This window comes from Pagrus pagrus, assembly GCF_965226575.1.
Source record: "Pagrus pagrus genome assembly, chromosome: 5".
Taxonomy (NCBI): Eukaryota; Metazoa; Chordata; class Actinopteri; order Spariformes; family Sparidae; genus Pagrus; species Pagrus pagrus.
In genome coordinates, this window is record NC_140189.1 from 22,023,488 (window position 1) to 22,038,296 (window position 14,809).

General features: G+C 43.8%; 1 protein-coding gene across 1 annotated transcript in view; it reads right to left on the bottom strand.

Annotated features, from left to right (window-relative positions):
- The window catches only part of col23a1a (collagen type XXIII alpha 1 chain a), a 126,775-nt gene that overhangs the window by 30,412 nt on the left and 81,554 nt on the right, over nt 1-14,809 (bottom strand). The window contains exons 3-5 of the mRNA XM_084352587.1: nt 5,819-5,863; nt 2,588-2,595; nt 1,106-1,132 (exon numbers count right to left, since the gene is read on the bottom strand). Of these exons, the coding sequence (XP_084208713.1) occupies nt 1,106-1,132; nt 2,588-2,595; nt 5,819-5,863 (80 nt within the window). The remainder of the gene's footprint in view (nt 1-1,105; nt 1,133-2,587; nt 2,596-5,818; nt 5,864-14,809) is intronic.

The window sequence follows — 14,809 nt, forward strand, 5'->3', positions numbered from 1 at the left end:
TGCTTAAAAACAACCCCACTCCTAAAAAAAAAAAGTTGGGACCCTGTCTTAAACAGAATGCACTCATTTGCAAACCAACTGTGTTTACCAACAACAGTTTTACGAAGTGTTCCCAAGCCCATATAGTAAGTCTTCCGTACCAGGGCTGCCCAAAGTCGGGCCCTCGAGCCAAAACTGGCCCGCCAGATGTTTTGAGTGATTTTTTTCTTTTTATTTTAATATCATTCATGCTGTTTCATTTTTTATGAGTTAAAATGCTCTTTGAATATGAAGGATTCGTTATTATTGAATATTTTTTCACAATCAAGCCAGTCAATTAATAATAATAAAAGAAAATCATAATAATGAGATAAAAAGTCAACATTTATCTTAATTATGACTTCTTTTAAATCAAGTTTTCATCTATTAAGTTTCAGTTTTGGCCCTCCAAAGTTTAGATATATACTATCAGACATCTATATCTATATCTACAGTATATCTATATACTATATCTGCATCACTATACTATATCTAGATCTATATTATCTATATATGCTGCCCCCCGCCCTATCCTTGCTTGTGAACGACTGAGCCTTTGGAGGACGCCCCTTTCAAACCCAATCATGATACTATCACCTGTTTCCATTGAACCTGTTCACCTGTTGAATGTTCTCCGCAACTTTCTTTTATTGCTCCTGTCCTGACTAGTTTGAAACATGCTGCTGGCATCAAATTCAGAATAAGCGAATATTTACAAGTCAATGAAGTTGATGAGGTAAAACATTAAATATTGTGTCTTTGTACTGTTTTAAATTGAGCAAATGTCAAAAAGGAGTTGCAAATTAACACATTCTGTCTTATATAACAGGGTCCTAACTTTTTTGAAATCAGGGTTGTACAACCGTCTTTGTATTTGAGTCACTTGTCAGTCACGGGGCAGGACACATCACAAAGGTTTCACAAAGAGGCAAGGAGACAGGCGATGATCAGAGTCAATGTAATTTCATCACAGAGAGCAGAGAAGAAGAAGCTCATGAAGCCCGAAAAATCAGAACAAATCAAGAGAAAACAGAGACATGATTGGGTGAATTGAAGAGTGACAGGATAAATAACAAATCAAATTTACCGGGTATCCATCCCGTCCAGATTTGCCCTGGTGAGGTTAGAGATTAAAGCATGAAGCATTGAGACAGGTTAGAACAGAAACCAACAGCTGCACACAACACGCTGTATGTACATCATTAACTCATCACATGATCTTTCACACTTTACTCTAAAAGGAGACAAGCATTAAGTGATACACAGGATCAAGGACTTTGTGAATGAGCTAAAGGACTACATCTGACTAACTGTTCTGACAGACTGTTAGCTGGGGACATTACCACACCTTCCCTGGGACTTTATGGCCTGGACTTTTTGGGGTGTTCAGGTCGGGAAAAGAAATCAGACATCGTTTCATGCACAGTTATTGTCAACCAGCTGCACAGGAAAACCATTCTCAAAATGATCGGACACGCTCTTCTCGTCGGAAATCTCTGGAAAAAGCGTTATGGTGTGTTTGCTAGCATCCGCACCTTCGCTTATCTGATCTGTGCCACGTGTGACCAAAGATTTGAAGTCAAAAAAGTGAAAATGAAATCGGAAATGGCTCACTCTTTCCAGGCAGGTCGCACCGTAGCAACAGTCTCCATTAGTACACCAGTGTGTGTGTGTGTGTGTGTTTAATCAGCTGTTTGTGTGTGTGCGGGTGTCAGCAGGAGTTATAGTCCCCACAGAGAAGAATGACTCGCTGCTAATATGTCACCCTTCACCAACCATCACCACGAAATACACGCACACACGCACCCACGAACGCACACACACACACACACACACACACACACACACACACACACACACACACCGCACACACACACTTCCCTAGGTGGTCCATTTATTGCTGTGCTCTGTGGATGCACATGTGTGAGAGACTCTGTGACAGCTTGTGTGTCTGTGTTCATGTTTTACAGCTGTGGGAGAATACCATAGTTTGTATAGTGAAGGATAATATATGTATTTGTGTGTGTGAGTGTGTAACTACTGTAAGAGCTCAGTGTTAAAGGGTAACTCCGCCAACTTTATACATTAAATTGTGTTTACAGGTCTCGGGGAGTACTACTGCATATGTGGACAAAAGTAATACAAAGCCTTTTGTGGCTCCAGTGGAAGCTACATGTAATCTGATAAATGACCTCCAGCGATGTCACTCACTGCCTAAATTGCATTGTGGGTAATGTAGGTTGTATGAGCTGTGTGAATTAAAAGAGGTGATATCTCTGGTTCTTCTGTATCGATTTTGATCTTTTGTTTTTAAGCTTTCCACAATGAGTCCAACAGTGTGATAGGAGTGCGATGTTGGAAGTGGACTGCTTTTCAAAACATGCTTCCTACATTACCCACAATGCAACTCAAGCCAGAGAGTGACATAGGTGGAGGAAATCTATTCGATTACATGCAGCTTCTTCTGCATATGCAGTAGTACTCCTCAAGACCTGTAAACACAGAAGAATGTATGAAATTTCCCTTTAAACAACATAATACTACCTGGACAAGATGAAATTGTACTTACAGGAGGACCTGCAACAGAAAAAAGAGAGAGAGAGAGAAAAAAACAGGCATTAGAAAATAACTCTGATCACATCACATCGTCAATGACATGAAGCAGAACATGTGTGAGTTATAGTAACCTCTGGTTTGTACAGCAATCAATTCCTCGGAAATGCAGCGCGCAACAAAAAAATTGCACATCCAATGCGGTGAGCTGGATGATGACCTTAATTAACCACCTAAATATGGTACAGAACAAGCTCATTAGAGCCGCTGCCAAAGGAGTTTGTGGTGAACCCGTTATGATAAACAGACTTCTGGATAATGGCTCATGTTTTGCATTAAGACATGAAGTCATGTCAAGACTTTTCTTAAGATGATACGGGTGTATGAGATGGAGGACAAACAGGCAAGGGAAAGGGTCGGGGCGAGCTGGCAAACTGTCTCTGAGATTTCTCCGAGGCAGTCTTTCAGATCTGATTGAAATGCTGTGATGTTGAGCCTCAGCAGCAAAAAGTGCACTCTGCTTTTCATACTTAGTCGAACCAAAAACAACAGTAATGATCAAAGAGCTGCTCTCATTCTCAGTGGTCTTGGTCTTAATGGAATATTCTTGTTAAAAACAAATAAATAAAAAAAAAGGCTGAGGGCCCTAATAAACCATCCAAACCCCTACAAAGTGAACAGATTATTTTTCCATTAAAAGCCTTCATATTAGTGATTGGTTTAAATTTATCTGATTTAAATTATAAACCAATCATGATGCTGATGCGTGATTGTTAACAAGATTACAGTCTATGGCACGATTTGGAGCTACGCCTGGTTCAAGATAGCTCATCAGCATGGATGCAGCACTAAACATTTAACTCAAGATTGAAAACAGACTCCCTCTGGGGAAAAGCCGGATATTTGTGGTGTTTTGTTACTGTTTGAGCACACAAAAAGTCCTGCTAACACGACCAGAAAGAAGTTTACTCTTGTTTCAAGGGACAGGGCATTTTTTGGGACAAGAGGAGAGGGAAGAGGGAGGAAGAAACAAAGGTGGTAGGGGGCGGGAGGGCAGAAGGGAAAGAAGAATTGAGAGGTGTTGGGGTTTATGAGCCATGAAGACCAAGTCAATCATGTTTAGCTGTGTCTAGACGCCAGGACAAGGACCTCCTGGGCCAGACAGTTGGGTAAACAACAGCACACGGGCTGCAGATGCATGCAGCAAGAGCAGCTTTAACCATTGAACTTGAGACAGGTGTGTGAGAGCGTGCAGACTAATGAGAAAGAGACAGAGAAAGATAGAAGTAAACAGAAGAGGAAAGGTAAACAAGTCAAAGACCAAACAGAAAAAAAAAGCGAGAGTTGATGCAGCAGACAAGGCGTCAGTTGCATAATTCCTCCGGCTGCCCTCTTTCCTGTTATTCAGGTTCTGTTTCTTCTCTCCACTCTCATGTGTTTCTCTGATAGAAAAACTCGGTCTTGTAAAAAGGATGGCGCAACAGCCTCCCCATGCCACCTACCCCCGCACTATAACCCAGGCTGCAGTGCGAGGAGGCCAAAGTACACAAGAACAGAGGCAACATAAACAAAACCACGTCGACCTTTTCAGAAACAGAACATCTTGTGACAAACAGACTGTGTCCCATCTTGGGCGAAAACCTAATAGCGAAACTTCCCCGTAATGAAAATCTTCTAAAAGACCAAGTGGCTGGAAATAAATCCTACCCTGATGAAACACGCAGACATTTACTCGTCCTGGTGATCGCCTGAGGGGTTTCCTCAATCTATGTTGATCAAGACGTAGCTGGATATTTGGGTATTTTTTCATCAAATCCCATGAAAAGCCCCCATCATTGTCCAAAAACTATTAAAAACGCATTAGTGAGTCAACCCCACACACACCGTCATCCTGCCCTGAATAGTCCCAACCAGTAATCAAATCCTGCAAATACAATTTTAACTGCCTGTTTGAGTAACCTTTGCTAAAAACTACTGTGCAGTGCTCTCCTGTTATAGGAAACGAGAAATGATTGAGCCCTTTTGAAAATAGAACTATATATTAGTGACCTGTATTTAAAGATTTACGTCTTCAGTAGGAATCAATGGGCCCTCAGCCGAGCGCAACAAACAAGGCCGTGGAAGTTGGTTTCGAGAGACTCTCAGCTCATTACTAAACTTCAAATTAAAGGAGCAATATGTAAGCATGTGTCTGACTCCAACACTGTATCCAGGTTTTGATGTAACGTCCTTGGTATTACCTGACTCTGCCTCTACTGGCAGCTCAGAGCACAGGGGGGTGTTGGTGGTCTTTGCTATCAGACTTACACTGCTTAAAGTACAAAGTGGCTGGGGGCTAGCTGGTTAGCATGCTAAACTCAGCAGATATCTGCAACACAATACATAGATGTCCATTACATGACATCAAAACTGTACTTTTTTCAGATTTTGTTGATAATTTCTGTTTTTGAACGTTTTAAACTAAAATCCTTACACATTGCAACTTTACATGTAAGTAAAAAGACAGATTAATATCAGATACTGCTCTGAAAACTAAAAATATAGCACCTCGGTGCGCTAAAGTAGAGCAATAAAGGTTACTGGTGATTTGTCATCATCCTCACAGGAACAGGTCTCATCTGCAACAATGAGTCACGACCAGAGTGGAAGTTTTCCCATCTGACACATATCCTGCAGAACAACTACAGTCCCGCAGGTTATGATAAAATCGTCTGCGTCGTGCCACAATTTGATGGAGTCAACACTTAATAAATACCATTTAAAGAAAAATATGACTCAAACATGTATAACATCCGCTCTATCTGTCATGACGACCCTTTTGTCTAACAAGAGTTATGTCTCTGCACTGTTTTGGTTCCTTGATGAGTGTTTTGCGGTCTGCATGGGAGAAAAAAACAAAAAACACAATAATGGCGTAGTGATGTTGGCAAGGGAGAGTCTCATTAGGGCCCGTACTGCAGCTGCTACCGCTCAGCGAGAACGACTGACATCTGGGCAAAGTTAGTGCAACCACATGGCCATGGTTAGCGCTGTGTCGGCGCAAACAGCCAGGGACGGGGAGAAGGGCCAACTGCGGCCCTTCGTCCGCCAACCTGACTCATGGGTCACCGCTTGTACCGGCCCCTCATACTCATTCAGTCACCCAGGAAAAGAGAGGCGGGGTGGGAGCCAATGAGAGAGTGTCTTCCAGGAAAAGAGAGAGGAAGGAGAGGTAAACAAAACAAAGCAGGTGGTGGGCGTCACTTACCGGGTTCCCCTCTTCTTCCCATCCTTCCGCGCTTCCCCGGAGGCCCTGTGAAAACACACAGACAGAGCAGTAAATCCCCCAAATCAGCACTGCAGGGATGAGTAAAGAAGAACCGAGCATCACTTGCTGTTTAACTGCTGTTGGTCATGTGTGTTGTGGCTGGCATTGAGTTTGTGTTAACTGGCATGAAAGTGACCTGACGTGATTCAGATGCTAGAAACAAAAACAAAGTGAGAACAAAGATCCTGTCACACTCAGAGTCTAAAGTACTGTATGATTTCACTTCATACCGAACAAACTGGACCTTCAGGCATTTTTTAAGATTGATTCTCAGGAACATCAGACCCATTCCTCACTGTCTGTGCTTCATCCAGCCACCTTCCTCTGACCCTATACTGATGCAGCTGGTACCGCCACCTTTTCAGTAAAACGTTTTCTGCTGTTGATGGAGAAGTCTGGTAAAGTTGTGAGAAATAGCAGGAGTGCTGCGGAGAAACCAGCGAGATGATGTAGCCAGCGAGAGGGCCAACCTAGAGCCTCAGACCTCATGCTGCTACAAGACCATGAATCATTTCTACACCGCTGCTGATTTGCGTCAGTCCGTCTGCCTGGTAATTCAACAGAGGTGTTGTTTTAAGAGAGGGTGCAACTGACTAAGCAAAAAAAAAAAAATCACAGGTTCCTGCTCGGGGTCAGGAGATCATCCACCTCCCCCTTTTAGCTTAGCTACCGTAAGCAGCGTGCATGGTGCTGGAGTGATAATGTGCAGTTAAAAAGTGGAGTAGGATCATGTCTTTTTTAGTCTTAAATCAAATATGTCAGGAATCGACTAAACTGTCTGTTTGTATGCTATTAAGTTAAGATGTCAAGATGGTCAAGATGTTGACTTTTGTTTCATAACAAGTCAGTTTTCAAACAACAATAAGCTAATTATTGCTAGCTACATCAATTAATATTAATATTAGTAACAGTAACTCAACCTTTCCCTCCTGCAGGTAACGTAACACCTTACTTTCTTTCTTTCCCTGTGCCCATCCTCCAGCACTCAATCCTGTTCTTGTAATGAAATAGGAACCATACTGTGCTCTGTTCCTGATGCTAAGTGGTTGTGGCTGCAGACATGTTTTCCCTATTGTCATTATTGGGCTTATTGTAGTGGCCTAATCACTTCCTGACTCTGCCAACCCTTTCAAAGAGAGCTCAACGGTGCTCCTGCACCTCCTCCTCATGTCTACCTCTCCCACATTCATCCTTCTTTCCCTCCTTTATGCAACAGCAATTAATTACTTTGAATATAAGAAATAGCTTTAAAGAGTGAACTGTGTCCTGTGCTCCAGCTGAATACTGGCTACAGTGAACCACTGAACTTGGTTTTAAGGTCTAATGTTTCTCGTTCTTTATCTGATTCACTTTGCCATTTGTAGTCGCTGCCAGACCCCGTCTGCAACCAGAAGAAGCCATTTAAAATGTAGCAGAGGAGAATGAGTACAGCTGTGCACCTACTGACTCTCATTTAAAATTTATGTCTGAACAATTTTAATCATTTAACACCTCTACACCTTCAAAACCTCAGACGCAGATGCCTGCTAATGCACACACTCTGCCAGCCACAGCATTTATATTAATAGTCTCCATATTCCATAGTAGGCTCTGCTTCCCCTGCTTCAGCCCCCGCTGCCATAAACAGCCCGGGAGCCAGGGTTGCCAGATCTGGACCTTGTAATTTGACATTTTTCTTTTTACCTATTGGAAACATGAACAACACCAACTGGCCAACAAAAAAAATGAATAAAACATTGCATATAATAAACGGTCCAACTCTCCAACTCCTGCTTGTATTGAGAACACGTGACAGAAGAAGTTGCTTAACGCGTTGATGCAGATTTTATTTTTGTACGGGAACAAGCTCAACTACACAAATGAGCCCAGACAAAATGCAGCCCACGACTACCAATATTTGTAAGCGACTTGAAAAAAACAAGCTCAAGGTCGCTTATGATAAGCAGACTTGGCAACCCTGCATGGAGCTCTTCTGCTGGGAGCTGAGGCCTCTGCAGAGAGGGCCGGAGCGTTTCCCCTGGGCTGGAGGGGAGGAGATGGGGAGGACAAGCTGGAAGAGGGGAGAGAGGAATGTGTAAGGGAGTGGCGAGATGGAGGTAGAGACAGAGAGGAAGATATACTCATGTTCATAATGACAGGAGGTTGATAGATGAACAGAGTCAGGATGGATGCATGGATGGCTTCACAATCCTGTAAAAATCCTTGTACAACACGGCCGTTGGCCATTTTAACTGCCTCCTCAAGCAGGGATATGCATCATAAGATATGGGTCACCAGGGGCCAACCCAGCTATACCTTTATTTGAGACTTAAAAGGCAGCCGTTGGCATGTTGACAGGCCGGTCGCCAAACGCTGGAGGAGCGGGCGTCAGAGTGACTGAAACGTGGGCGTGTGATTGGTCTTGAGTGGCAGAGCTGAGCGGGAGTGGAGGTGGGCGATGACAAGCTGATGTAGGGGTGTATTGACTGAAGGAATTAATGGGAAAAACAGCAGCAGTGGAGAGCAGAGCGTGTGTGTGTGTGTGTATGTGTACATGTAACTGTGGAAATAGTTAAGATTCCTACTTCAGGAGCGAGCAGTGAACACACGAGATGCAGACAAACACACACACACTGTGACTTAGGTGTCAGTTTTTACTTCCTGTGTCGCTTTGGCACATCAGGGTCAGAAAATGTCACACAAGCTCACCGAAATAGAAACAGTGTGTATGTTACAGAGAAAACAACATCGTCTGGGAGATCGTGTTTTACTTTGTGCGTACCCACTGGGCTGCAACATAGTTTGACTCATCTTTCCTTTCCCTTCTTTCTCTCTAGAGGTCAAAGGTTAGGGACATCAAAAGAAAGTTACTCAAAGACAAAACAAGGCTCCATTTGTTGAAGTCATCGGTTACAATGTAAAGCAGATGGGATGATGCTGAAGGAGCAGATGGAAGGGGGGGGGGTACAGTACAGTGTGAAGACGGGAGGACAAGTGCTGAAGGCGGAGGGCGTCCCTCACTGTTACAGGTGTTGAAAAACCCCAAAAGAAAAATGGACCTCCAGAAATGTCAGGCAGTCAGGAAGGAAAACTACATCCTGTGCATGGATCTCTCTGAGGGGAACAAACAGTGCTCGACACATGCACTCACCATCAGCTGTCATGAATATGAATATGCCTGTAAAGACTTCCCTGAACGCAGCATGATAATACACACATACACACACAATGAACTGCATTTGAACTTGGATAGCTGCGTGACATGTTCGCCCTGAAGCGCTGTAGCTCGACCTAACCCTAAACTTCTTCTCTATACGTCCAGAGTTTGACTGGGAGCCAGCCAGCAGTCCCCCCCCAGGATTGTAAGTGTGTTTATGTGTGTGTGTGGGAAAACCTCAGACATCACAATCATGTCTACAGTATAAACTCACATTCAGAAAGACACGTACAAACACAGATTCCCATAAAGATAAGAGTCCGATGGCGTGCCAGCATGGAGAAACAAAACATGCATGACGATTTGTAGCTGATGTTATGGTGACCTGTTTACGAAGAATGGGATAAAATATATTAAAGGAGACATATTCTGTTCATTTTCAGGTTCATCATTTTATTTTGGGTTACCAGTAGAACAGGTTGAAAAACTTAAATGCTCAAAAAACCCATCTGTTTTCACATATCGTCCGGTGCTACAGCTCTGTATTCCCCCTCTGTTTTAGCTCCTGTCTCTTTAAGGTCCCCCCTCCTGAATACCCAGTCTGCTCTGATTGGTCAGCTCACACATGCCTGAGCCCCCACTGCTATCAACAACTGAGCAGCTGTGCTGAATCAATTCTTACGTGCAAAACTAAAGCAAATGTGGTACATGGTGACGTAGCTTGATGTCACAAAGTCATTAAATTAAAGGCTGGACTGCTGACGAGGCGTTTCAGGAGCAGTGTTTTCTGTGGGAGAGAGGAGCTTCTGGTGGTGCGGACTTTTTCAACTTTCAAGATCTTTTACACGCACAGACAAACACAAACACACAAACACAAAATTCAACTAATTTTACCGTCTCTCGTTGACTAAAATAATACCCAGTTTGCCGTCTATTGTCACCAGCATAAGTCATATTCAGTGTTATTGCTGACAGGCGCAATCGTCCTGAGTGGAGTTACAAGCAATTACTCCATCAACACTTTTACCAGTTGCAAGAAAGTCGTTGCGCTGAAAAACCGCAACACAACCTCCCTCTTTCACATTCTCTTTGTACCCTTTCTTCTTCTCTCCAAACATTTGGAGGAACAGTTCTCCAGAAAATGTTTCCAATCTCAACACGCTCGCTGCATCTACACCACCTTTGGTTTCCACTCAACATGAAACACACACACCCTTCCATCCTCCATCTGCTTTGTCTGTTTCTCATAGCCGTGGCTCGGCTTGATTTAGCTACTGTGACATTTCTCGCAAACAAAGTGCCTCCGGGGAACAAAGCACAGGATTGGTGGAGCGACCCCCTCTTTCTCTCTTCTTTTAGGCCCCATTTTGTTTAACCCAACAACTGGGAGCAATAAAGAGCCAAATGAAAATAGCAGAATGTGATACTCAGTACGCACAACCACAGGACTAACATCTATCCATCTACCTCCTCGCCGTCCACTCCTCCTCTGTTGCATATACTCCTCCTGCAACAGGGGAAAATTTAATTTGACTGAAAAGGAAGAGAAAAGTGGGGTAGGGGTGAGGAGGGGAAGGGTGCAAGTAGTGAAGGTCAACTTCTTACTTCCATGTTAGCTGGAGGCAACGGCTTCTCCTCTCTCACTTCTATTTCCCACTTCAGGATTAGATTTTTTTTTTTAAAATCCCAGTAGCAGTTTCCTGTAATCTCCTTTAATTACAATCAGAAAACGTGGAGAAGCATCCAGAGTTTGACTACATCCAATTAGGGCCATTGTAGCCAAGGTTTTAAAAAAATAAAATAAAAAACGCAGCCGAGGGAGAGGGAAAAAAACTCAAAATGTCTGAGATTGTTATTATTAATTATTTGTAAATGCAGAGATGCTGACAGACAGAATCCAAAAGTTTGTCTCAAGAATGATTAATTATGAACAGCATTCGCTTGAAGTTTCTAAGTGAGTTTTACTATCTGTCAAAAACTAAATATATTCTCTCATCATGATACATCTAAGTCGATTGAAATTGTTTACTGATCTGAGATGAGACTGGAAGGATTCCCCTTCCCCTGTTTGTCCCGTCTTTGCACAAATTGGGACAGCTGTGACGCCTCCTCGTCTGAAACGCAACCACTTCTTTCCAACCGTCTCCAGATCGTTCAGTGTTTCCTTGTGTTTGTCCAACTTTCGTTCCAATAAGATGGGGGACACATGCTGAGATGTAAACAGCGACAGAAAGAGAAAAAGACAACGGATGTGATTCACATGGTGGTGATTCATTCTCCAGCTGCCGGGCGTCTCTCCTGCCCCGGGTCGGCTCGGGTTCAGTGGCTCAGACAGGGTTCATGTAGTCAGTAATCCAACCTCATTCAATCAAATGTTCTTGTGTGAGATTTAGATTTCATTAAGATCTGCAGCACATGTACGCAAGGTGTTTAAATGATCCCATAACATCAAACAATGTGTTTTTTTCAAGCCTCTTGCACCTCTTATGAACAAGAAGCTATAAAACTACTATAATATATATATAAGGCTTATGCGAAAAAAGCAAGTCCAGCAAAATGGTTTAATATCTCAAAGTTAACAAGCCACCTGAGGAACTGTCAATCAGATCTGTTATTATTGTTTATATATTGTCTTCTACATGTGTCTAGACCTCAAATACACCACAACCTGAACTCTTAATCTTGTGGATTATATAACTATTATGTATCCGCGAATATAGAATATGTTACAAACTCGCTTCCTGTGTGTGGACTGTGCTTCACCCCTCTGGCTGATGAAATGTGGTTAGAGAGAGATGCTATACAGTAAACATCGCTCATGCAAAGGTCATCGGTGATTGAGAAATAAGAAGCCGAGAACACGTCGGTACCGAATCGACCTTCCTGTTTTCATTTCGGCATCGAGTGTTGCGTGACTGCGGGGTGGATTTCCCTGAGCTGAGAGAGAGGGTGCCTGTGTGCGAGGCTATCTGAGAGTGTGTTTGTGTGAGGGGACGGATGCCTATTTCACGCCCATGCGAGTGTGATCAACGTATAGCTTTCCTGACACGCTCTGTCAGGGCTGAGTGACGCTGCTGTAAACCTGTGTGAGTAAGAATGCACGCGTACTCTCACAGCTGGAGGGTTGTTTCGCTGTTTACATCTGCTGCATTATTCATTCGTTCCTAATGAGCGGCGTCCATGAAGAGCTCATCCTGCCTGCATTTATTTAGGTTTCTATAATCTCTGACAGGTCATTTGTGTTTGCTCTGTGACAGAGCTTGTATGCGTGGAAAACTTTGATTATGTGTTTATATTTGCGAGTGAGTATGCACAGGTTTGGAAGAAGGAGACCCTGGCGTTCTGCATGAAACCCTCTGTTGTGATGTCCAGCAGGTGGTTTGTGTTGAGTGGCAGGCTGGTGCTGAAAGGCTGCCTGGGTAGTCACTGTGTGTCACAGCTAATGAGAGGTGAAGGCAGAGACGGGCTCGCCCCCCACACAGAGAGACAGACACAGTCAAAACAATGAGAGGGCCCTGGCAAAACACGGCCGGCATCAGATAAAGCTCAGCAAATAAGAGCAGATCACAACAAAGTGAAGCAGAGCACCCAGAGTTCAGCAGCCAGGAGACAAAGGCTTTGTCTGTAGGTGCTACCAGCTGTGTGTCCAGGCTCATAGTGAGGCATGAAACGGCAGTGAGAGGATTAAAAAAGGGTGTTGGGCCAACCAAAGTCAAGACACATTCCTTTGGTTGATATCTACCTATAAACATTAGACACACTCAATAAATCCATGCTCCTTTTGCTGGATAACATTCACATGTGGCCATATTTTGGGGAAAATATAAATGCTACAGTATAATGAAGTATAATATTTTCAGAGTTCACTCCAAAGTCAAAAATACATGTCTTTCCTCTCACCTGCAGAGTTTTGGCGGTATCGACTGAAGAGACGTCACTCTTCGGTCCAATTTAATGGACTAGATGGCACCAAAGCTTTGTTGGCAACCTTATCACTTATCATCTAATGTGCATCTTATCATGGATAAGGCTCGTGCTCCTGACAGCGCGGGATGTGAGCATCAATGAAGCTGAAACATTAGTTAGCTTGGTTAGCTTGCACGCGATATGGAAAGAAAAAAGTTCCTATATGAAACTGCTCACAACAGCACGGATTATCGTGGTCATGGTTTCTGGAAAGAGACATCGCTGTTGAGTTTTTAAAATCTATTTATTTTGCCACTTCGAGCCGAATGCCACCTAGTTTGATTATATTAAAAAAAAGGCAGTTATCTCCAAAACTGCAACTCACGCCAAGACAAACTGGATGGATAATTAGCAGCACAGGTGAGATTTGGGTGAACTGTCCCTTTAAACTCACCAAACTGCCTCTGCGATGTCAATTGTACAGCAATATATAATTAAAATTACTTTCATACAAGTCTTTGTTTTGGGAAACACTGCAGGGAACCCGTGGAAAGTGTTGAGCCTGTGAGTGTGTTCAGAGTTCATCATGACGGCCCTTGCGTGACGATGCCTTAAATGAGTCGACCCCAGATAAACAAACCCTCCTCGACTGCAAGTGAATCACATGAGCACATTCACGCTCGGATGTGTGTTTGTTGACGCTGGGCACGGTGGCGTGTGTGGGAGAGGCTCAGTTTTTCGGCTCCTGGGTGGTACTTCCATTAGCAGGGAGTGGAACCACAAATGCTGGAATTTGGGTGCTCAGGAGGATTCGCTAATACCTGCTCATTTTTCACTTTCCTCTCTTAGAAGCAGTCCTGCGTGATCCAAGTCGCACTGGTTATTGACAAACCTCCTGTGACCAATCGCCACCCTCAGATGTTGGAACCAGTGAGTCCCATAACGAATGGCTAGCACGGCTGAAGGCAGGGGACAGCAGCCATTGGTGGGATGTCGAGGTGAGAACGAGGGTTATGTTTGTAGATCGGATCAGATTGGGGCCACCGGTGCTGCAACGACTTCCAAGAAGTCCAGAGGTGTGAAATCCAGTCCTCGGGGGGGTTTAAACACGAGGATTAACACATACTGGTAAACAGGTAGAGCCGGGATTAAGAAAATTCACTGGTCACCTGAAGGAGCGTGGGCCTGAACAAGCAAAGTGCCAGACATAAGATAAAAGTAGCCTCTTTAATGGGATTAACCTCAGCTGCATCGATGGTAGTGGTAATTTGACGAGGATATTTTGAAGTATCGGTTTCGTCCGGTGCCAGTCTGCAACAGGCTGAAATGTTCTTTTATCTTCGGATCCCTCGTTCATTCATGAAATGTGGTTCCAGTTTGACGTTCTGGAACACGTTAGAGCAAAACCGGAGAGCCGGGCGTGGAGAGAGCGGGGGGTGGGCCTTTGAGTGTAAATGAATAAAGAGAAAAGTGGACTAATCACCATGACTTTAAATGGAAACTGCAGTATTTGCGTGAGTGTGTGTGGCTCTAACAGAAGACAGTGTGTGGGCCATGGTCGAGGAAACGTGGTGTGAATGTTCAAAAGGGAGCTTTAGTCCAGCGAGCCTCGTTCTTTAACCCTGAATGAATTCCACCTCCCGCTTCTCTTCGGCTTCCTGAAACCAAATTCCAGCCCTGCTTCTTTGCGTAATTTCTACCACTTGACATCAAATTCATATCTCCACTGTTGCTTCTACTTCTCTCCTCTTTCACAGGTGTCTCGCCCCTCGTGCCCTTCGCCCCTTGCTCTAAGCCGGCTCCCGGTTCTGGTTTCTTTCTCCTCGTCTCTCACACCTGAACCAGACAGGCTAATTACAGCCTCTGTAGAAGCCAAGGTGAGAGCGTGG